This window comes from Nicotiana attenuata, unplaced genomic scaffold (assembly GCF_001879085.1).
Source record: "Nicotiana attenuata strain UT unplaced genomic scaffold, NIATTr2, whole genome shotgun sequence".
Lineage (NCBI taxonomy): Eukaryota > Viridiplantae > Streptophyta > Magnoliopsida > Solanales > Solanaceae > Nicotiana > Nicotiana attenuata.
In genome coordinates, this window is record NW_017672727.1 from 51498 (window position 1) to 75395 (window position 23898).

The window sequence follows — 23898 nt, forward strand, 5'->3', positions numbered from 1 at the left end:
GATAAAGCTCGCCTAATCAGGGCTGTAAAAATCTACAGCGTAAGAGAGTGTCGTGAGATGACGGTAAGGGAGTCAACTACGGAGGTATACAAGGTTGTATGCCATAGAGACTTTATGGGTTTTCACTGGATGTTGCGCGCCAGCAAGAAAAAATCAGGGTTGTGGAAAGTGGGTAAATTTATTAGCACCCACAGATGTGAAATGGTCACATTCAGTGAGAATCACTTCAACCTGGATGTAGACTTGATTTCTCTTGTCTTGATTCCATATTTGGAAGTGTCCATTAGGCTCAAGATTAAAGAGTGTATTTTAGCCGTCCACCAGGAGTATGGTTGTACTATAACCAAAAGAAAGGCATATCTCGGTCGCAAACGTGCCTTTGAACTTATTTGTGGCGACTGGGATAAGTCTTTTTCATCTCTACCCAGGTACATGGCCGCACTGCAACACTTTAACCCCGGGACTGTTGTTGAATGGAGGCATGAGCGGAGTCCGGACAGACCCGAAAACAACTATGTGTTCTGGTCATTTAAACCAGCAATTGATGGTTTTGTGCATTGTCGTCCTGTAATTTTCATAGACGGTACTCATGTCTATGGAAAGTATGATATTAAGTTTTAGATTGCAGTTGCAGTAGATGCCAGCGGACAAATATTTCCACTAGCTTTTGCCATTTGTGCCAACGAAAGCGAAGAGACGTGGACGCTTTTTTTGAACCACTTGAAGCAGCACGTTGTCAAACAGCGTTCAGGTATTTGTCTAATATCTGATCGACATGGTGGTATTTTAAGTTCTGTACGGCACTTGCCTGAATGGCAGGAACCCTATGCATACCACCGTTACTGTGCGAGGAACCTGAAGGCCAGTTTTCAGAAGAAATATCACGACAAGGCCTTGCATGATTTAATGTGGATGGCTGCAACTGAGCACCAGCAGTGCAAATTCATAAGGCGCATAGAAGCGATCCGGCAGATTGATCCACAAGCCTATACTTGGCTGATGGGACATGAGCTTCACATGTGGACATTGCATGCTGATGGCGGCAGACAATGGGGAGCACTGACTACAAATGTGTCGGAGTCATTCAACGGCTTGTTGAAGTCTGCCCGTGGATTGCCTGTCACTGCCATGGTCCGCATGACATTCAAACAGATTGCGAAGAGGTTTGTTGAAAGGCATAGAGCTGCATCGACATTGATGGACAGGGGTGCTCAATTTATGCCAATACCGATGAGAAGATTTGAAAGGTACAGGAGGCGAGCACATTGGCATTCATTTTTACAGTACGATCACGACCGGGGTATTTTTGAAGTTAAGACCGCTATCCACGGACAACGAGGGAATAATCTACAGACGGTGAATGAAGCCAGCAGGTTGTGCTCATGTGGGAAATAGACCATCTACCACATATCGTGCGCACATGCCTTGAAGTGCTTTCAACAAGTTGGTTTAGGGGCAACCAATTATATTGATAGGCAATATAGTATTGCTGCATACGTAGACACCTATAGTGGGCAGTTGCAGCCATTGGGTGCTGAGCATTATTGGCCGCCGGAACCTTTTAAAATGGTGTGTAACAAGGACTATTTGCGCAAGCTGCAAGTGCAAAAGAGAACGCGTATACGAAACCAAATGGATGTTGGTGACACCGTTTATGCGTGTAAATGTGGCATATTCTCCCAAAATGGACATGACCGTCGTAAATGTCCTTCAGCTCCTGGTGCAAGTTCGTCGAATGTACCCAACTATCAAGGATACACATAGTCTTTTATTTTCATATTGTTTTTTGTAATACATGTCTGTACTTGTGTATGTTGCAATATCTACCAAATAAAATTATGAATTGGAATCTTGTAACATCTTATTTTTTAACATGGCCTTTTGAATTGGGATGCTGATATGGTTGTTCAAATATTCAACTTATTGGTGTTAGTAAAGAAGACCAGTCTAAAAATTTTAAAAAAAAAACTTTAAAATCAAGACACCCTTTATTATCCTTATTGAAAATTTGCTTCTTAAAATGGGCGCTGTCTTAAAAAATGAATCGAAGAAAATAACTAAAGTTGTTTTGTCTTAGAAAATTTAAAATGTAAAGCGTGGTATAATACTATGTAAAGCGTAGTATTATAATGCGTTTTGTGTATTGTCTTGTCGGTATGAAAAAGCTTAACCGACTGTGAAAAAGCTGTTTCGTGTCAGAAAAATTTACTATGTAAAGAGTAGTATTATAATGCATTTTGTGTGTTGTCTTGTCGATCTGAAAAAGCTGAACCGACTGTGAAAAAGTTGATTCGTGTCAGAAAAATTTACTATGTAAAGCGTAGTGTTATAATGCGTTTTGTGTGTTGTTTTGTCGGTCTAAAAAGGCTGAACCGACTGTGAAAAAGCTATTTCGTGTCAGAAAAATTTACTATGTAAAGTGTAGTATTATAATGCGTTTTGTGTGTTGTCTTGTCGGTCTGAAAAAGCTAAACCGACTATGAAAAAGCTGTTTCGTGTCAGAAAAATTTAATATGTAAAGCGTGGTATAATACTACGTTTTGTGTGTTGTCTTGTCGGTCTGAAAAAGCTGAACCGACTGTGAAAAAGCTGTTTCGTCTCAGAAAAATTTAATATGTAAAGCGTGGTATAGTACTACGTTTTGTGTGAAATCTTGCCTATAAATAACGGGCGCATTCTAGTTATTTTCTACGCTTAACAATAACCAATAGCAAATATTTTCATAAAACCAAGGTTTCTCTTACCAAATGTCTCAACAACCACTTTATGTCCCAAGGTGCGAGTGCGGAAAAAAATGCATGATGCACGATTGTTGGGAAGAAGCTGGACGCCGCTACTAGGCGTGTATGAACAAGTTTTATAGGCAACCCGACGAACCTACATGCAATTTTGAGGTATGGGTTGATGAGCTCTGTCATCAGGAATACTACAGAGACAAGCTCCAAGATCTTCATAATTTGTGTTTGAAGCAGTGGGAAAGAGAGCGACAATCTAGACGAGAAGTTGCAGAGTTGAAGGCGAAACTCAAGGAGGTGGAAGAAGAAAAAAATAAGCTGCTAGACCAACTCAAGTGGTTGGAGCAGAGAATACTAGGCGGTCGTGACTAAAAAATGGCATGTACGTGTGAAGCGTAGTAGTGTATCTTTATGTTTCTCTTGTCATGTGTTTTCATTTATGTTATGTTAAGTTTGCATTGTCTTGTGTTTGTGTTGTACAGTTAAAATAAAATTGTTGTTCANCAAAAGTTAAGGACATGTAGCCTTGAAGTCCTGAACTTAGAGTTCCAAGTTCAAAAGTTAAGGACATGTAGTCCTGAAGTCCTGAACGTAGAGTTACAAGTTCAAAAGTTAAGGACATGTAGTCCTGAAGCCCTGAACTTAGAGTTCCAAGTTCAAAAGTTAAGGACATGTAGTCCTGAAGTTAAGGACATGAGCAGAAGGGTATTTTCGTCCGGACAGTTAAAGTTTATTAAAGCAGTGGCTAAAGACTAAAGACATTTTAAACGGTGGCTTAAAAGTAAATACATGTGTTATTAGTGGCCAACCGTGCACTTTCCCCTCCGTACAACCGATTCAATTTTTGCTCATATAATTTTTAAGTTACTCACAAAATATTAGAATAAATCTAACGCTTGTAATAATTTATAAAATTTTAGAGTGCAATCTTACGTTTTATAGCCTGTTTGGCAAGCTTCTCCATTCCTAAAAGTATTTTTTTTAAGTTTAAGTATTTGGTCAAGCTTTTCGAAGAAAAGAAGTGCTTTTGAGGAGAAGCAGGAGCAATTTTGGAGAAGCAGAAAAAAGTAGTCTTTACAAAAATACTTTTTGAAAAGCACTTTTGAAAAATATACACCTCGAAGCAGTTTTTAAAAGCTTGGCCAAATACTAATTGCTGCTCAGAAGTGTTTTTCAAATTAATTAGTCAAACACAAAATGGTTCTCACCAAAAATATTTTTGAGAAAAACACTTTTGAAAAAAAAAACACTTCTCAAAATAAGCTGATTTTTGCAGCTTCCCAAACAGACTATTAGTATAAGATTTTCAAATCTTGGAAAAAGGCTAGCCAGTTTTCGGACTGGTCATTCAAAAATAGCCAGCGTTTGCAAAGTCATTGAAAAATAGCTACTATTTTGCTGCAACAGGGACCGGTCCAGCATAATATACTGGAGATCGGTGCACCTGTGTATGAACTTCCAGCATATTATACTGGAACTCCAACATGCGGAAAGTTCCAGCATAATATACTAGAGATTGGAGCACCTGTGTATGAACTTCCAGCATATTATACTGGACCGGTATATTATACTGGAATTCCAGTATATTATGCTGGAGTTCCAGTATACTTATGCTGGAACTCCATTATAATATGCTGGAGTTCCAGTATGCTTATGTTGGAACTCCATTATAATATGCTGGAGTTCCAGTATGCTTATGTTGGAACTCCATATAATGTACTGGAGTTCCAGTATACTTATGCTGGAACTCCAGTATAGTATGCTGGAGTATTTTTCGGATTTTAAACAATATTTTCGTTCAGATTTTTCTTTACATGAAAAGTGGCTAGATTTCGATTACTTTTGAAACTGTGGCTATTTTTCAATGAACATTTGTAAATCTGGCTATTTTGAATTTCTGTCGAAGAAACTATCAGAATTCAACACATGGATGCCAAGCTCCTTTTCATTAAGATTTTAGGACTCCTAGTTCTAACTTCAATCTTGGAGAAAGGTGAGTGGGCTAGGATCGGGCTATTGGATCGAGCAAGGTTAGGAAGGGAGGCAAGGCGAAAGGCATGCACTGGGTACCGCCGAAACGAATAGCTAATATAGTTATCCCGGTGATATTGCCCGAAGAGTTTAGGGCAGAGTCTGATTATGCTCCTCCAACAGTTCACGCCAAACGTTGTCCTTCACAAAAGGTAGAAAACAAAGAACCAAATCCTGAGACTAGGGTGCCCACTCTCCAGAAATTGGAACTCCATATAATGTGCTGGAGTTCCAGTATACTTATGCTGGAACTCCAGTATAGTATGCTGGAGTATTTTCCGAATTTTAAACAGTATTTTCGTTCAGATTTTTTTTACATGAAAAGTGGCTAAATTTCGATTACTTTTGAAACTGTGACTATTTTTCAATGAGCATTTGTAAATCTGGCTATTTTGAATTTCTGTCGAAGAAACTATCAGAATTCTGCAAGTCTTTCGTGGTCCGGTAACCCGAAAGTCGAACGCAATTACTACTCCCTCCGGTCCAAAATAAGTGATTTTTTGGATGTTTTCACACAGATTAAGAAATCCACCTTTTAGCATTAATTAGCAATGGAATTGACCATATTAACCTTTACTATCTCACATAAACACTCCTAACACATATTCCAACACTATTTACTCCAAGGACAATGTAGCAAAAAAATAATTAATTCATTCTTGAAATCTGGAAAAATTACTTATTTTGGACCACAAGAAAAAGGCCAAAAAATCACTTATTTTGGACCGGAGGGAGTACTAAGAGAACCAGCTGGCTGGACTTGAGCCTCATGTCTTAGGCAGATACAAAATTGGCGAATTAACTGAAACTAACTGTATTGGTTAGGCGAAAAGTATTATATATATATATATATAATTTTAATTAATTATTTTTTTAATTGACTAAAAATATATACTGATTTCGTTTCAGGCCGGGTTGGTATACTTGGCGTCAAATGGTTGTTTGTTTTCTTATCTAACAAGTTGTCCTTCCGTTGAAAATTTGTTTTTGGAGAGAAAGAAGAGTAGCTCAAACAAAATTCGCTGTGTAATTATGAATTTCTGATCCTGATCTTTGTACTTTGAGAAAATAAACGTTTTATGTTACAGTTTTGGAAGATTACAATATCTAAGAATATTCTGCGTAAATCTATCAAAAAAATAGGGTACGTGATACTTATTTGTTGAAATAATATTTTTGTCACATTAACTTAACTTATTTTTAATAGTTTTTCTTAATCCTATCTTAATTTTATATATCAATAAAAATATAGAAAGAAGGGGAGTCTTAGTGTAACTCGTAAAGTTACTGCCATGTGACCAGGAGGTCACGGGTTCTAATCGTGAAAACAACTTCTTACAGAAATACATGGTAAGATTACGTACAATTGACCCTTGTGGTCTGGCCATTCCCGGTACCTAGCGCGTAGTGAAAGCTTTGTGCATCGGGCTGCCTTTTTAATAAAAATATGGAAATATCTTAATACTCCATCTGTTTCAATTTAAATGACACACTTTCCTTATTAGTCCGTTCCAAAAAGAATGACACGTTTCTACAATTGGAAATAATTCAACTTTAAGCTATTCATTTTCTCGTTTTACCTTTAATGAGAAGCTTTTATAACCATTCAAAGGTCAAGACCCAAATTTTTTTTACTCCTTAAGCTTTTAAGACCACAAGTTTCAAAAGTCTTTTTTTTCTTAAACTCTATGCCGAGTCAAACCACCTTATTTAAATTGAAACGAATGGAGTACTAATTAGTATTACTATTGTGTACTCCCTCCGGTCCACAATAAATGACCAATTTGCCTTTTTGTTTTGGTCTAAAATAAGTGCTCATTTATATAATAAAGAAAAAGTTCAATTTGTTTTTCCAAATTACCCTTATGTACATATTCCTAAAAAGTCTTTTACTCCTCATATTAAATTATGCTGCAATATCTAATTAAGGGTAGTTTAGTCACATTAACAATTTTTGTCTAAAATTTATGTGGTATTTTCTTAATGTGTTTGCCCAAGATAAATTGGTCACTTATTGCGGATCGGAGAGAGTAACGTATAATACTAGTGGTGTAGCGCGATCCACGATGTTTGGTCCTCTTTCTCGTCATAAATTATGCTTAATACTATATAATGGGGACAAATAGATACTGCTGGTCCCCCAATAATGTTGTTTAATTAACCTTAAGCCACGCTTATGTCACATGATTTCAACTACTACCACTCCCACATTAATCAAACCAAATAATACCTGTTGGGTCCCTACCTCACCTCCTTTTTTCTTAATTCCACATTTCACACATTTTCTTGCTTTCCGCCAACTTAACTTTTACTTGTGTTGATTTGAGTCTGTCCATTAATAGCCACATTTGTTCTTTTTGGTGTATTTCGTTTTCTTGAAAGTTACTCCTTTAGAGTAAGACATCTTCGGATATCTGGCACCATTCAATTTCACCGTCGATTCTCGACGAAACTTTCATCCGACGGCTTATGCTTTCTTGATCAGATTACAAAATGACCAACGTTAGTAGTAGGTTAGTCCCACCAGTTTGTCCCACTCGATCCAATTTAGTCATAGGCAAGTCCCACTAGGCACTACCTATCCCAATCAATCCTACTGTCTGGTGACCACTAATATTTTTCACTTGCATTTGTTACAATTTATACGTGGTGGTAATTCAGTAGCGGAAATAGTATTTTCGCCAAGGGGTTTAAAAAAAAAATTTAAAAAATTAAAAGAATTCGTGGTCAATGGGAATTAAACTAGTGACCTCACAAAGGTTTTGAACTCCCTTAACTACCCAGTTATGCTTTGAATTGTGTTAAGGAGATTCAAAACATGATATACATATATATATATATATATATGTAAAAAATAGATTTTGCTATATATACAATGTAATTTTTCGGCGATAGGAGTTTTCGCTGCCCTAAATCCGCCCCTAGGTGGTATATATGAAGCTTATAATGAAATAAGCACTTTTGGTTCAAGGGAATTAGGTAAATTATTTCTACATAAATTTTGGAAATGAATTTATCTCGTGTATGGTTGAAAGTATTAGCTAAAATTCATGTTATTTTTAGTTGTTGAGAATTACTTTTCTTGAGCCAAGGGTATATCAACTCTTTATCTCCACAGTCCACAAGGTAGATTTTTAAAAATAGCCAGATTTACAACTGGTCGTTTAAAAATAGTCCAATTTCAAAAGTAATCGAAATTTAGTCACTTTTTATGTAAAGATAAATCTGAGCAAAAACACTGTTCAAAACCCGAAAAATACTCTAGTATATTATGCTGGAGTTCCAGCATAAGTATACTTGAACTCCAGCATATTATACTGGAGTTCCAGGATAGTATGATGGAACTCCAGCATAATATGATGGAGTTCCAGCATAAATACACTAGAACTCCAGCATAATATACTGGAGTTCCAGCAAGTATAATGGTCCAGTATAATATACTGGAGTTTGGTGCACCAGTGCTCCAGTCTCCAGTATATTATACTGGAGCTAGCAAAGTATACCGGTCCAGCATAATATGCTGGAGTTCATACACAAGTGCACCGAACTCCAGTATATTATGCTGGACCGGTCTCTATTGCAGCAAAACGGTGGCTATTTTTCATTGACTTGGTAAACGCTGACTATTTTTGATTGACCAGTCCGAAAACTGGCTATACCGTAAAATTTTGGCGAAAAATTTACGTATACATTACCTTCCCCGGTCCCGCACCGAGAATATACTAGGTGTATTATTATTATTATCTTATTTAAAAGGTGAAATAAGTTATTTAAGTTTTATTCCTGCATACAATTTTAGGATTATAATCATAAGATATCTTGATTTGAGCCGAACGGCTCTTCAAAATTTATGTCTTAAGCATATTATGATGTTTCTATAATTATATAAAAGCTTGTAATTACAAATAAAATGAAAACTTAAATTAAAAAAATCCGCAATTTTTTTTAAAATAAACTTAAAAAAGAATCCCATGATATTTTTAATAAAAGCACGAGCAAGAAAAAAATGACATGCTAGGATTTCTAGGAGAAATTCAAAAATAGCAAGATTTACAAGTGGTCATTCAAAAATAGCTACAGTTTCAAAAGTCATCGAATTTTAGCCACTTTTCATGTAAAGATAAATCTGAACGAAAACACTGTTTAAAATCCGAAAAATACTCCAGCATAATATACTGGAACTCCAGTATAATATAATGGAACTCCAGTATATTATACTGGAGCCAACAAAGTATACGGGTCCAGTATAATATGCTGGAAGTTCATACACATGTGCACCGAACTCCAGTATATTATGCTGGACCCGTCTCTGTTGCGGCAAAATAGTGGCTATTTTTCAATGACTTAGCAAATGCTGGCTATTTTCGAATGAACAATCCGAAAACTGGCTAGTGCGTGCTATTTTAACTGGATTTCTACCTTTTTATTTATGTTCTTTTACAAATTACATGGGGTGCAAATACTAGTATCTTGTTCTTGAATTCAATGTTCGAGAAAAAAAAAAGAGTTCAACGTAAAACCTTCAAATATGCCAGTATCTGCGTTCTTTATTATGGTGGGTGGAAAAGTACATCAATTATTTGAAGGTGTTGGCAGCCATTAAAGGAGTGGTCTATACCTTACTATTTCTTTATTTGACACGAGGAATATGCTTATCTTATAGCCTGTTTGGCCAAGCTTATTTTTGGCCAAAAGTACTTTTTTTTTTTTTGGCCAAAAGCACTTTTGGCAAAAAATTGAGGTGTTTGGCCAAGCTTTTGGAAGGAAAAAAAAGTGCTTTTGAGGAGAAGCAGAAGCAGAAGCAGAAAAAAGTAACTTCTCTCCCAAAGCACTTTTTTGAGAAGCACTTTTGAGAAAAATACACTTAGAAGCAGTTCTTTTAAACTTGGCCAAACACTAATTGCTGCTCAGAAGTGCTTTTCAAACTAATTAGCCAAACACAAACTGTTTCCCACCAAAAGTACTTTTAGAAAAGCACTTTTGAAAAAAAGCACTTCTCAAAATAAGGTAATTTTTACAGCTTGGCCAAACGGGCTATTAATCATATCTGCGAAAGTCTTCTTTCACTAAATTAGCAGTTTATTCATTCAACAAAAAGGCTTGTCCCTTTCTTGTAAGTCGCCCAAAACAAATTTATGTATAATTTAAACATTTTTAATATAATTTCCTCTCGTTTATACTTTTTAATTAACAGTAAAAGAAAATTTTAATGTTACGTCCTCTTCAATCAATAAGAAACAATTACTTTGTCTTCTTCTTTAATTAACCTATACAGCATGCTACGTCAATGTGTAATTAGTGAACATGCTTAACTAGTCGTCTGAAAGTTGACCACAAGGATTCCATTCCATATGTCTTAATCAAGTCCTGCTTCTTTCCATAATTATTTGTACTATTACCTTTTATCCAGCAGAGAGCAGCTGAGAAAATTGTAATTTAATACTGTATCTCCACTAATGCAGTACTACAGTTTCTAGCTGCTTTATTAGATTCTGTTCATTTTCTCTGTTGAAGAATAATAGTATTTCGCCGGAAAATATGGCGGATGATTTTGCAACGTCGGTGGACATGGGATTACAGTTAGCTAAACGAATTTACTACGGTCTTAATCCGCCTAAACCACTGGTTATAGAGAAAAAGTCATCTTTTACAGAGACTAATTACCTGCCGACGGGGCCAATGATGTACGCTGTAATTAGGGACCCGTCGATTGTGGATAATCCTGATATTCCGAGCTATCAGCCGTACGTTCACGGTCGTTGTGATCCGCCGGCGTTGATTCCGCTTGACATGCACGCGATTGGAATGGAGGTGGACTGTTATATGGACACTGCTTTTGTAACGGTCAATGGGAGTTGGCGCGTGCACTGTGTTGCGTCTAGCCGCTGCTGTGACTGTCGTTTCGCTGTACCAATGGGAGAGCAGGTTTTGTATCTTTTGTTTATTTGCAAGTTTATTGTTCTTTTCTGGAAATCGTTCTGTTTATCTTCCACACTCTCCTCTTCTCTCTCTCTCTCTCACACACACTCTTTTTTAATGGTTCTGTTTCTCTTCCTATGAACGTTGAACTTCTGAGTTTGAGTTTCAGATTCTATTATTGAAGTGTTATTTGAAGTCGCTGATTGCAAGATACATTGATTTCTGTTTCGATACTTGATCAAACGAAAATTGGCCTTTTCCATACTGAATGAACTTGGTTTGCTGAATCGCTCCGTTCTCTTTCTTTTCATGGTAAAGAGAGCGACGCTACAAGTTTCCTGATGGTTGAAAATAAGTTATATGCACTAACGGTATAGAAAATACTTATAATCGGGTCACTTATTACTGTACCTTATATATAAAAAAAGGTTACTTATTAAGTACTCCTGCTATTACACGTTAAAATTCACTCGTGGTGTGTATAACTTAAATCCGATTGAAAATACACCAAGGAGGATAACTCTTCTGTCGTGGAAGCTAGAGCTTTTAAGGAATAAAATGTTCTCTCCACTCTCTTTCCTTTCTTATGTTTTCGAATGACTTACTAAATTGGTCGGACATTCTATGTTGCCATTCGTTCTAAAACTACATTTTCTTTTTGACTCATAAGGAAAACAAAGCACAATGACAGCATTTTCTCTTTAGTATGTTGTTGTTGCATGTCTGTAGTTACTTAAGATTTTTCTTGATGGTGAGTGACAATGTATTCTGAAGTAAATTAAACTATTTGGTTGGCTAAATGTGGTGAACATTTGTAAATTCCTCATTTTATCAGAATCATTCTAGGCATTGCATAGAGAGAAAGAGTCACAGAAAAATAAAACTATCACATATGCCCCCTAGTTTGACAGATGAATTACTGAGGCTGAGGCTAATATATGTCTTAAGTGTGCTGGGGAAAGGCGCAAGTTGTATAACCTCTTACCTGATGAATGAGACTACCATGAATAATTGGTAGGTGGCAACATCCAGCTGTGAAACTTTTACATCTCCATACCCTTACCTTCCCAATACGCCAAATAATAGGTAGTGTCCTCCCAACTGATTTAACCTCTGTGTCACTTCCGCAGTTAACGACCTAAATGTATCATTCAAAGCCGGACAAATATATGTTATAAGCACTTGACTGTCTAGTTTAAGTTATCCTATTACACACTGCTGTTTCATAGGAACTTCTTCTTGATTGCGATATTTGTCATTTTCTCGTTCTCAAAATAGAATCATTTCTCTAACAGGGTTCAGTTCTAGGTGTGGAAGTTGAAACACCATCAAGATCATATTCTACCCAATTGATTGCATCAAATGATACCCAAGATGCCAGTTTAGTAGCCAATGCTAAAGATGGGTTCTTAGTGAAACGCCAGATATACACGTTAAAGGTCCCTCAGGTGATTACCATCTCACACTACCAAATTGATTCTCTCTCTCTTGCTTTGGCTTTCTTCTTCATTCCTGTTGAGTTTCTAGAAAGGGGCTATATTTGTCTACTTTTGCATCTTTCAAGGTTGCCGGAGGTTCTATTCTCTCCATTAAAGTCAGTTGGTCACAGAAATTACTGTATCAAGATGGTCAATTTTCCTTAAATATACCTTTCAGTTTCCCATGGTATGTCAATCCAGTTGCAAAGCTATTGTGTAAGAAAGAAAGGATTCGGCTGAACGTGAACTCTGGTATGGGGACAGAGATTTTATGCGAAAGTTCTAGTCATCCTTTAAAGGTGAACCTTTTTCAACCTATCTAGTCATTAATATAACAATTGATAAAAAAAATTTCTAACCCCTTTACTTTTTCTCTCTAGGAAACAAGACGTCTGGCCAGTAATTTAGTATTTTTATACGAGAGGGAAGTTCGGGCATGGTCGATGAATGACTTCCATTTCTCGTACAAAGTAAGAGCACCTCCTTGGTTAACTTTTTTGCTTCCTTTTACTTCTTTCCTTTCCCTCAGTTTGATTGACAAGGGGTACTTGGACCTGCTTTGTGAACTACTCTCTTCTTTCATTGGTCATTTCTTTTCTTTCCTTCTTTATTTTGAAGAGCTTCACTAATACGTGCATATTACCTTCAGGTCCCTTCAAGCGAGATCCATGGGAGTGTGCTCCTGAACTCTCCGTCTATGCTTGATATTGATCAGAGAGAAATGTTTTGCTTATATCTTAACCCGCCAACTGTCAATAGGAAGAAGGTTAGTTAACCTTGTTATAACTTAATGTTTTGAACGTGAATTAATTTTTGATCAAAATGTAATTTAACCTGTGATCGCTGAATCCTAAAAATGTTATATTTCGTCACACTACATGTTCAACTAGGTGTTATTCTTGATTCTGCTGTACATATTAAGTTAAGATCCAACCAAACCAGGTCAAGCCTGCTAAATCAGAAAAATAGGTGAAGAAGGAAAGGATTGTGTTAACCCTTTGTTGACATGGATGTTATCATTGGAAACTACAGTTCATAGGACATCCAAACTACCTTATACTCTCCTTTGGCTTCTCGCATAGTACTGATGTAGCTTTGCCTTCAAGCTTGCAGCTTGAACTTATAGCTCAAGCTCAACTCAGCCTCTCCTCTTGCTCTACAGCATATTATTTGTTTCTATTGTCATCTTGAATCTATCTCTATAATCCCTCTTTGCAAACCGCTATTGGAGTTTTAGAGTATGATTCCTGCCCAATTTCTTCTTTTTATATAGATTTTTTTTTTTTCATTTTACCAATTTGTTATCTGTTCTTGGGTTACCTAAATGGCATATATTGTTGATTTTTAGGTTTTCAGGAAGGAAGTGGTATATATTGTTGATATAAGTGCAAGCATGCAAGGAAAGCCTCTTGAGAATGTCAAAGCTGCACTACTGGCTGCCCTCTCTAATCTAAATCCAGCGGATACTTTTAACATCATAGCTTTCAATGGGAAAAGCTTATTGTTCTCATCATCCATGGTGCCATCAGGGAAGGAGTCAATCGGAAAAGCAATTCAGTGGATTGATCAAAATATTGTAGCTGATGGAAGTACTGACATTGCCCTGCCGCTAAACCAGGTGATTATGACATTCTGCTCAAGATGGCAAATCTACTTATTGGCTCTTTCCTTTAGATATTATATATTCAGGCTAAGTAGTGTGACTTTCCTTTACTATGAACTGGCATGATAATACCTATTATTTTCTAGAGAAGACTACTGCACGGAAAGCGCAATTAAGTAGAACTTCTATTTCGTCCTAGTTGGCTCAGTTACAAATCTTGTAGTTTTTTTTGGGGGTTAGTTTGATTCTGACTATGTGTAGAGGATATGCATGTACTGGGAGGACAAAAAAATTGAACAAAAAGCTCATGTGGATGATGCATCCTAAATTGACTCATGATGTGTTCAATTTGATAGAGAGGATTTTAAGGTCATTTGTTAATACTCAATTGATGCAGCGGCTTAGAATAGGACGGTTGCTACTAGCTCTAACTGTTTGATCCTTGTATCCCTTTTATTTACCAAGTTAATTATCCTAAATTTTATCGCACCACACTTAATATTATGATGGGATTTACTTGATCAAAAGATGTGGAGTTATGTTGATTTCACTTTTTTTTTGGCCACATTTTAGTCTCATAATTTCTCCTTGTAAACTCCTTCAAGTCAGGCAATAGAGATGCTATCAAAAAATGGTGATTCGATTCCTCTTGTTTTTCTAATCACTGATGGGTCTGTTGGTGATGAAAGAGAAATCTGTGAAGCCTTGAGGGGACAGTTGATGAAGAGAGGCTTGAAAGCTCCGCGAATTTCGACCTTTGGCATTGGTGGGTTTGTTTTTCTTTCACATCTCTAAATTACTTTCTACCCCTGCTTCAATAGCGATTCTCAATGTGCTTAATTATACATCAGTTGGGTCTAGACTAGTTCATCATTTTGTCTCTGAATAACCATGTAGTTGAGACAGAAACTGAATTGTAATCACGCTGAATTTTAAATAAGAGAAGCATATATAAAAGCTTAAGAGGGAGTTCCCTTCAAGTCATATCAATATGGGAACTTTTTCTTTAGAAAAAAATACCAGAATGAGAGAAACTAGTACACATAGTGCCTCTAGACAAGTCTTAAAGTGTATGTTAACTATCCATGTCTTTAAGAATATTGCATATAATCCATGTCTAAGATTATGGAGTTTCACGTCATGCTGTGTCCGTTGTCAGCAATGTAGATCATGTGAAATTTTCTTATTGCCTTATCTTATGTCTTTTTATTGTCATACAAGAATTTGTGTTGCTTTACTTGCTGTGTGCTTATTTATGTCCCTTTGTTGTTCTCATCCTGTCATCTGCAGCAGCTAGCTTATTTTTCTCGATAAGTGAGCTTAAGTAGTTCTGTTTCTCAAGGTTTTTTCCAATGCACTCTCAGGTTTATACTGTAATCACTACTTCTTGCAAATGCTTGCTCAGATGGGGAGAGGTTACTATGATGCTGCATACGATGTAGGTGCGTTCAATTCTACAATGACGCATCTTTAGTATTTCTGTTTACTTTCTCAGGGCAATAATTTGTGCCGTTAACCAACAGATTTTATTTTTATGCTCGAGTTTCAACGACTAACTTGTTGAACCTCATCAAGGCTTACTAAGTAATTGCAGAAAGGCAATTCATGGACTCTAATTACATTTGAAGTTTCCTTCTGTTTAGGATAAACTTAAAAACAGAAGCTAATATTATGGCAAAAATATATGCCAAGACTGCTATTGTCGATAAATAACATAGCTAAAATGTTGAAATATCAAAAGTAGCTTTACATGTCATGAAGATCAGCTTTAAATATAATGGAAAACTAGAAGATAAAATCTGTAGCTTCTTTCTTCACTAATCACATCTTTAGGTGTCTCAACATGTCGATGGAGTGAGTATCCTCCTTATATTCCGGTCTTAGAAAGATGTTCTGGAGTTTTTTTTTTTTAAAGAAAGAAAGATGTTCTGGAACTGTTACATGTTATCACCCTCAGCCCAAAAAGTTCTTACAATTGACTTTTATTTAATACAAAATGATTCAAATGTACTTGATTGTGACTAATGATTTTAGTTCTTCACATCAATTTCCATGATCAGACTCAATCAGTTCTCGGCTGGAAAGACTATTTAACAGCACATCATCAGTCATTCTTGCGGACCTGAGAATCGATGCCTTGGAAAATCTTGATTCATTTGAGGTATATAAACAACTACATTTTCTTTATAACCTGAGGGGAGAGAAGAATATCCAAAGGGTAAATAGTTAATTTTGCCCCATTGCTGCTTTCAAAGTATCACTCTCATAAAATTTCCACTATTGAATACACTGCTTAATTTTATTATTTTTACCATATTTTGGTCCTTATGGTATAAAGCGTAGAATTCAATAAGAAGCACAACTTTTCTGCTATGCAATTCTTTTGGTTATTCTATGAATTCTTGAATATGCAACTTCTTTCAGGCATAAAGATTACTGGAAGCATACAAGAAATCTTGTCTAAAAATGTAATTTCTGTATGACCTGAACTTAGCCTCAGGTGGTATAGGCTGGTACTTCTATAGAAGAGAGTCAGGATCGACTCAGCTTTCTTCATTCCTAAAAACCTCTGTGCCACCAACCCCCTACCCCCCCCCCCCACCCCACATCCCAAACCACCACCAAAGAAAAAAATAAAAAAGGATCATTAGTTCTTTTTGGTTAATGTTCTTGTAGGAAATTGAACTTAATCAGCAGCATCATAAATGCCCTTATTTCTATTTACTCTGCCGCCTATCTGACAGTTCTAACCACTGTCATTTTTGCAGCTATATCCATGTTATCTTCCAGACCTGTTGTCTTCAAGACCACTGATTGTATCTGGCAGATTATTCGGGAACTGTCCTGACTCTGTTAAAGTCAGCGGCACTTCAGCAGATTCGAGCAATTTCGTGGTCGATGTCAAAGTACAAAAAGCAAAGGATTTTCCTTTGGAAAGGGTAAGGTCTTCCATCTTGAATTCCTTACTGTAAATGCTAATTTGCTTTACCTATGAAGAGGAGGAACTCATAAGAAAAAGTAATTTGTGTATGTGGTAGTCTAGCTTTTCTTGGATTTCGTTCTTTCATGCATTCTCTATGAGAACAGGCTCGTTCTATAAACCATCTAGCTTTCTTATTCCCTATATTTAATCGAACAGATATTACATTTGTATTTTTGTTGTGTCTGCATGCTTACATGAACCTTGCTGAAACTGCAGAAAGATGCAATCTTCCACCATTTAAAGTTTCAACTTATGCGTGTTTCTTTACACAGGTTTTTGCAAGGAGACAAATCAAAATACTAACTGCCAATGCCTGGTGTTCCGGAAGCAAGCAACTGGAGGAGAAGGTCTGTCTAATGAATCTTGAGTTCTTATAGTGCTGCATATAAATAAGTTTGATAAATGATCACATGTTCGCTGCAAATCCTTGCAACAGTTAAGAATTTAATATTCGTATTTTGGACCTATAGGTCAATCCTTAGCAGCTCCTGTGTATTTCTTTATTCTTTTGGTGCTTTTAATCCTATTTATGCAACATCTTTGATGTTTTATACTTAAGACCACACAAGAGGGGGGTGTGTGGTACCCAATTTTCGCTTAACTTGATTATAAAGGACCTGGTTCTTCTATGCGTTCCAACTACTACTGTTGCGGAATAATAAGTAAAGAAAATAAAGAACACAGAGATTTTACGTGGAAAACACCTGGCTCAAAAGGTGAAAAAATCAAGACTTACTTTCCAGTAGGATTTTCCCAAACTCTCCACTAAAATCACTGAGCCAAAAACTGCATTTACAAAAACTCTTTTGTAAACCTAGGATTAACTCTAATCCCGTTGTGGCACACAGCCTCAACTGTTGCGACAACTTCAAGTTAACTCTAACTTGAAAACTCTAAGTACCTAATACAATTGCTTCTAAATAAGCTGAAAAGTACAATGTAAAATCACCTACTATAATTGAACTACAATAAAAGATAGACTCTTTGAACTGGTTCTTCTATCTGGTTCAAGCAGCTTCAGGATTGCACGCTTGAATCACACATAAATTGCTTGCAAAATTGCCTTGCTATTTTGCTCTCAATTCACGTTTAACTTCTGCTTATGTACATTGCCTGTAAAAGAGAACAACACTAATATTTAAGGAGTTAGCAATTAGAGATTGACTAGGATACAGGCGCTACTCTTCCATGGTGGAAGAGTTCTAGTTGATCTCATATTCTAACTCTATCCTTTTCCTAAACCGTGTTCTCTTTGTATAAGGAGTCTTTCTCCTTATCCAATATGCAACCTTTTCAATCATGATCAAGAGATATTACTTCTGATAAGTTAGGTGTATTTCCTTCACGTGCATCTCACATGTTTGGGTTGATCACAACTGTGCTGCACAAGATGGACCTGGTCTATGTCTGAGTTCTTTTTCAGTCTTCAAAACTTCACATTTACTTGGGCCAACAAATTTCCCCTTTTTGATGATGACAAACTGTGTGCTTTTTACTCACTTAGGCCCTGTAAGAACTCAGCTTATTCATCAATATAAAGTTTAGAAAGATTCACTTATCATCAAGGACCAGGTTAATTAGGTTATAAACATCACATATTCAGAATATGTAAAGCACAATATCTCTTCTCCCTTTTGGCATCATCGAAACGTTGCATAAACAAAGTGTGAGTCCCAGAATTTAATAAGTACTCATGGCCACTGAGGCAACTGCAAGTGCAATCATGGATCAATCATCAGTAATCAAACAAACATATTTAAACTATCAAGGAAATATTAATAGTCAACAAGAGCAAAAACAGTAGATATCATTGATAGAAGATATGTTGCTACCACAATCCACAACCAGAAAGCAAAAATATTCAAAACATGAGCAAAAAGAAAAAAAAATCCCTAATCTGGGTCACTGGAGGTACTAGACAGGTTCAGAAGATAAAGGCTAGAATTCCTAAGGCTTGGGGGAGCTAGAGGGTTGGTTTTGGGCTTGGAGAAAATTCAGCATATTGCGAAGAATCCCATCATTCTTCTCCTTTTCCTTGGTAAGTTCAGTTCTGAGAGCATCCCTCTCAGATTCAACCTCTGCTAAGCGAGCCTTTTCAGCCTAGCTATCTCAGCATCCTTGGCCTCACTTTCCTGAACTAGAGCCCTGACTTTAGTGTTGATAGGTGTCTTCTTGGATGAACCAGGTTCATTTGGAATGGCATTAACTAGATAGTCACAAGCAATCAAAGTATTAATGCCAAAATAGTCCTTGCTTGTGGCCATTTCCCATTTCTTCAGAGGCACCTTGCACCGATCCAGAACAGTAGTCAGAATAAATCCATAGGGGGTGGCATGGGCCTTGGAGCCATTGATGACCCTGTCCAGTAGCTTGATGATGAATGCAGGCCAGTTGATTTGCCTCCCACTTTCAAGGCACTCCATCAGAACTAAGTCCATATAGTTAGCAATATGCCTTCTTTCCTGCCTGGGCAGTAGGCACTTGTTGACAAACTCAAAGATGACTTTGTGTTGTGGCTTCATTTCACTTTTGTGTACAAACTTGGCCTCATTCACTTCTTCTACATCACAGAATCTCCTAGTGATTTCAAGGGCAGGAGGAAGGGAATCCAGACTTGGCCATCTTTGCCTAGTGTAGTCATCATATCCCTCAGCAGGGATGTCAAGAATCTCTCCCAGCTTTTCTGCATCAAAAGTCACTTGAACTCCTTTTACTTGCCTGGTAACTGTGCCATCTTTGACTTCTGCGTTGGCCATGAATTCAATGATTTCATTCCTAGCTAGCCTTCCATTCATCTGAAGGACCATGTCCTTCCAGCCCTGAACAGCTAGGGTATCAACCAAATGAACCATTCCTTGTTCTACCAAGTCTTTCAGCAATCTTCCCTTCAAAATCTTTCTTTTGCCAAACTTGGCCAGCTTGTCTTTTTCACCATCAGACTCACTCTCTTCTTCACCACTCCATTCCTCATCTTCATAAACTCTAACTTGTTTGGTTTTCACTGCAGATCTTGTCCTCTTGGCCAATGAAGGTTCAGCAGCCTGAGACACAGATGAAGACTTCTTGGAAGAGGTCTTGGTCTTTTTGGGCTTGGGGGTCTGAACCTCCATTGTTGTATGTTCCTCCCGATGGACCTGTTCCATCTCCTCAACATCAACAGCATCAGAGGATTCTGCAACCTTACCTTTTCCTTTATCTATTCTCTTTTTCTTGCTTTCAGCCAAAGCCTTTTGAAATTCACTCTCAACTTGTTTCACTCTATTTCGTGTGGCTCTTCCCTTTGGCAAGAGAATTTCAGTAGGTGTTGGGGAGGAAGCCTTTCGTTTCTTGGAAGATTTTGCAGTGCTGGGGGCTTTTGGTGTTGGAGTTCTCCTTTTCTTTGGATCATAACTGGCACCTACCTTTTTCAGAAGGTCTGCTAGGGTCTCCTCAATAGATGAACCATGTTCATCTACCTGTGAACTTAGATTAACCAACCCTTCAGCAGCCTTTCCTGAATCACTTCCCCCTGACTTCTTGCCACTTTCTTCCACAGTTGCCTGTCCAACCCCACAGATAGCTGGTATTGGCAATTCAGAAGTGGGTGAAGAACCAGCTACTCCTTTCCCTTTTCCCCTCACATCACCACATATACCCTTTCTCTCCTTTTCTTTTTCAATTTTCTTTTTACCTCCTCTCCTTTCCAATTAAGGCAATTCTACATTCCTAACAGACCCAACCAGAACAAACCTATTGTCTACATTCTCAACCAAAACAGAACGTACCTTAGAAAGGGGGTTTTGAGCCTTCTCAGAGTCAGAAGACCCAGTTCCTTCCCCCTCACTTGCAGATTTGAACGAATCTTCTGAGTTCTCAGAATCTTGGGCTTGACTCGCCTTTAATTTCTCGTTCAATGTCTTTGAAAGAGCACCAGATGCCACCGTTTTGCAAGCAAGCATTTTTACTCGCCTTTTCCTAGGTTGAGGAGTTGTGCTAGGTGGAGGAGGGGTGGATGAATCAGAGGGAGTAGGTTGTGGAGGAGTTCCAGGGTTATCTTGAGGGTTCGACATTTTGTGAGTTAGGCTTTTGGAAGAGAAAACAATTTAGAGTGAAATGGATTTTTGACGGTTTGAGTAGTGAGGTTGGTAGAGGGTAATGATGAGTATTTAAAGAAAGAGATCTTTTAATGACTAACGGTAGCTTTTAGCAGTCAATTAGAGGTACAATCAACCTGAAATTGCAGGTTGAACGAACGGTTAAGCTTCCCTAGATTTTAGGCAATTTTTGTGGTGAGAATTCTAATAGGGACGGAACTGGTTCAAAAACAAACGGATAGGATTTTCTGATGTTTTGAACATAGGTACGACTCTGCTCATGATTTAAATATTTATATTTCTAATTGTGCAGAGTATAGAAAACATACCTTGTCATTCAGATGAACCAATACTGATGAACCAGGTTCTTCATTTAGAATTCTCTTGATCATGCCTCAATTTACCAAAATAGAGAAAATTTTGTTAGAGATCAGTGAGTCATATCAACACATGTCACACGAGTATACTATTTACAGTATGAAACTAACTAAAAATTAATCTAGATATTTACACAAGTTCCAGATTTCCTAGCCAATTTTTTTTGTGTGCATTCTGAGCTGGTCCCATTAGGTGATCTTAATCATCCCTAATTCTAACCTGTTCCTTTCAAAGCTTTCTCTACTCAGTGCTTTAGTGAAGATGTCAACAATTTATTTATCAGTAGCACAGAATTCTATGGTAATCAATCCTTTCTCATAGTTGTCCCTTAAGAAGTGATGCCTAACATCTATGTACTTAGTCCTCTTATGATGAACTGGGTTCTTGGTCATACTTATAGCACTAGTGTTATCACAAAAGATAGGGATGCAACCTATTTCAATGCCATAATCCATCAACTGCTGCTTGATCCACAGCAGTTGAGCACAACAAGAGGCAGCAACAGCAACATACTCAGCCTCAGCAGTGGATAAGGCCGCTGAATTCTGCTTTTTAGTGGCCCATGATACCAGACATGAACCAAGAAAATGAGCCATACCTGAGGTGCTTTTCCTATCCACAAGGAAACCTGCATAGTCAGCATCAGCATATCCTACTAGATTAAAGTTACTACCTTTAGGGTACCAAAGACAAAGATCCGTAGTGACTTTCAAATATCTCAGTATCCTCTTGACAGCAGTCAAGTGGGATTCCTTAGGATTTGCCTGAAAACGAGCACAAAGCCCTACACTGAAAACTATGTCAGGTCTGCTAGCAGTAAGATACAAAAGTGAGGCAATCATACCCCTATACAACTTCTGATCAACAGATAAACCAGGTTCATCTATGTCTAATTTAGTAGCTGTTGCAATGGGTGTGTCTATTTCTTTTGATTCCTCCATTTTAAACTTCTTAATCAACTCTTTTGCATATTTCTGCTGATGGATCATGGTTCCATTTGGGTTTTGTTTGATCTGTAAGCCTAAGAAAAAGTAAAGCTCACCCATCATACTCATTTCAAATTCACTCCCCATTAATTTTGCAAATTCCTTACTCAGTTTTTCGGTGGTTGCCCAAAAAATTATGTCATCAACATATATTTGTACTACTAGAAGATCCTTACCTTTTTCCCTCAAGAATAAAGTGCTGTCAATCTTACCTCTTTTGTATCCATGTTCAAGCAGGAATTTGGATAGACGTTCATACCTTTCTCTAGGAGCCTGCTTGAGTCCATATAGGGCCTTGTCCAATTTTGTATACATGATCTGGACACTCCTTACTTTCAAACCCTGGAGGTTGTTTGGCAAAGACTTATTCCTTTAAGTAGCCATTGAGGAAGGCACTCTTCACATCCATTTGGTGAAGGGTAAATTCCATGTGTGCTGCAAAGGCTATGAGGAGTCTTATTTCCTCCAGTCTTGCTACTGGAGCAAAGGTCTCATCATAATCTATGCCCTCCTCTTGGCTATAACCTTGGACCACCAACCTTGCCTTGTTCCTTGTAACCGTTCCATCTTCATCAAGTTTGTTTCTGAAGACCCATTTAGTGCCAATCACTGATCTATCCTTGGGTCTTGTGACCAGATGCCACACTTGGCTTCTTTCAAAATGATTGAGTTCATCTTGCATTGCATTCACCCAATCTGCATCCTGCAAAGCTTCAGCAATATTTTTAGGTTCAATAAGAGATAAGAATGCATCAAAAGCACGCAGATTCTTTAATTGAGATCTGGTTTTAACTCCAGAAGTTGGATCAGTAAGGATGTTCTCAATGGGATGAGAACATTGATACTTGTAAGGTTCACAACTAACTGATTTCTGTTTGAAATTTCTCCTATGTTTTGTTGCTGAGGAACAGGCTCATGAACAGGTTCCATTTGGGAGTTAGATTCATTTCTTCTTTGTTCAGTTCCCCCTGTCAGGTTGCCCCGAATGGAAGAACCTGTTCCAATCACCTGTTCCTTCTTTTGGTGCATCTTCAGCTTGAGCTGTGACTTCACTCAATTCTTTTACCAGCCCAATGGCTTCATCTTCATGTTCCCGTCTCTCAGAAAGAATGTTAGTTTCATCAAAAACTACATGTACACTTTCTTTTACGCACAAAGTTCTTTTGTTGTACACTTTATAAGCTTTGCTATGTGAAGAATATCCCAAGAATACTCCCTCATCACTTCTGGGATCAAACTTACCTAGGGAGTCCTTTCCATTATTGTGCACAAAGTACTTGCATCCAAATGCCCTAAGATGGGATATATTTTTGGTTTTCTCCCTTTAAGTAACTCATAGGGAGTCTTCTCTATAAGAGGTCTAGTCATGCACCTATTAATGATGTAACATGCAGTATTTATAGCCTCTGCCCAGAAGCTATGGGGCAGTTTACTAGAAAGAAACATAGTCCTAGTCATATCTTCAAGAGTCCTATTCTTTCTTTCAACTACTCCATTTTGTTGAGGAGTCCTAGGTGCAGAGAAATAATGATCTATACCATGCTCATCACAAAATTCAGCAAACTTAGCATTTTCAAATTCAGTTCCATGATCAAACCTAATTGATGCAAGTTGATTACCTAGTTGTTTCTGAGTTTTTCTAACAAAGGCAGTAAACATGTCAAATGCTTCATCCTTAGATGTTAAGAACAATACCCAAGTAAACCTAGAGT

General features: G+C 37.4%; 1 protein-coding gene across 1 annotated transcript; it reads left to right on the plus strand.

Moving 5' to 3' along the window:
* Window positions 1-10097: 10097 nt before the first annotated feature.
* Window positions 10098-17141, plus strand: LOC109214281 (von Willebrand factor A domain-containing protein DDB_G0285981-like). The gene is made up of 11 exons (XM_019378183.1): window positions 10098-10691; window positions 11981-12133; window positions 12250-12462; window positions 12544-12633; window positions 12813-12929; window positions 13512-13781; window positions 14376-14532; window positions 15131-15208; window positions 15827-15927; window positions 16535-16705; window positions 17022-17141. The coding sequence occupies exons 1-11, from the start codon at window positions 10305-10307 to the stop codon at window positions 17124-17126; spliced, it is 1842 nt and encodes a 613-aa protein (XP_019233728.1). The 5' UTR covers window positions 10098-10304; the 3' UTR covers window positions 17127-17141.
* The last annotated feature ends 6757 nt before the right edge of the window (window positions 17142-23898 follow it).

Coding starts and splice junctions, on each gene's coding strand:
- LOC109214281 (XM_019378183.1), top strand. CDS start 10,305: ATGGCGGATGATTTTGCAACGTCGGTGGACATGGGATTACAGTTAGCT. Junction 14,533..15,130: donor AATTTCGACCTTTGGCATTG/GTGGGTTTGTTT, acceptor ATGCACTCTCAG/GTTTATACTGTAATCACTAC. Junction 16,706..17,021: donor AGGATTTTCCTTTGGAAAGG/GTAAGGTCTTCC, acceptor TTCTTTACACAG/GTTTTTGCAAGGAGACAAAT.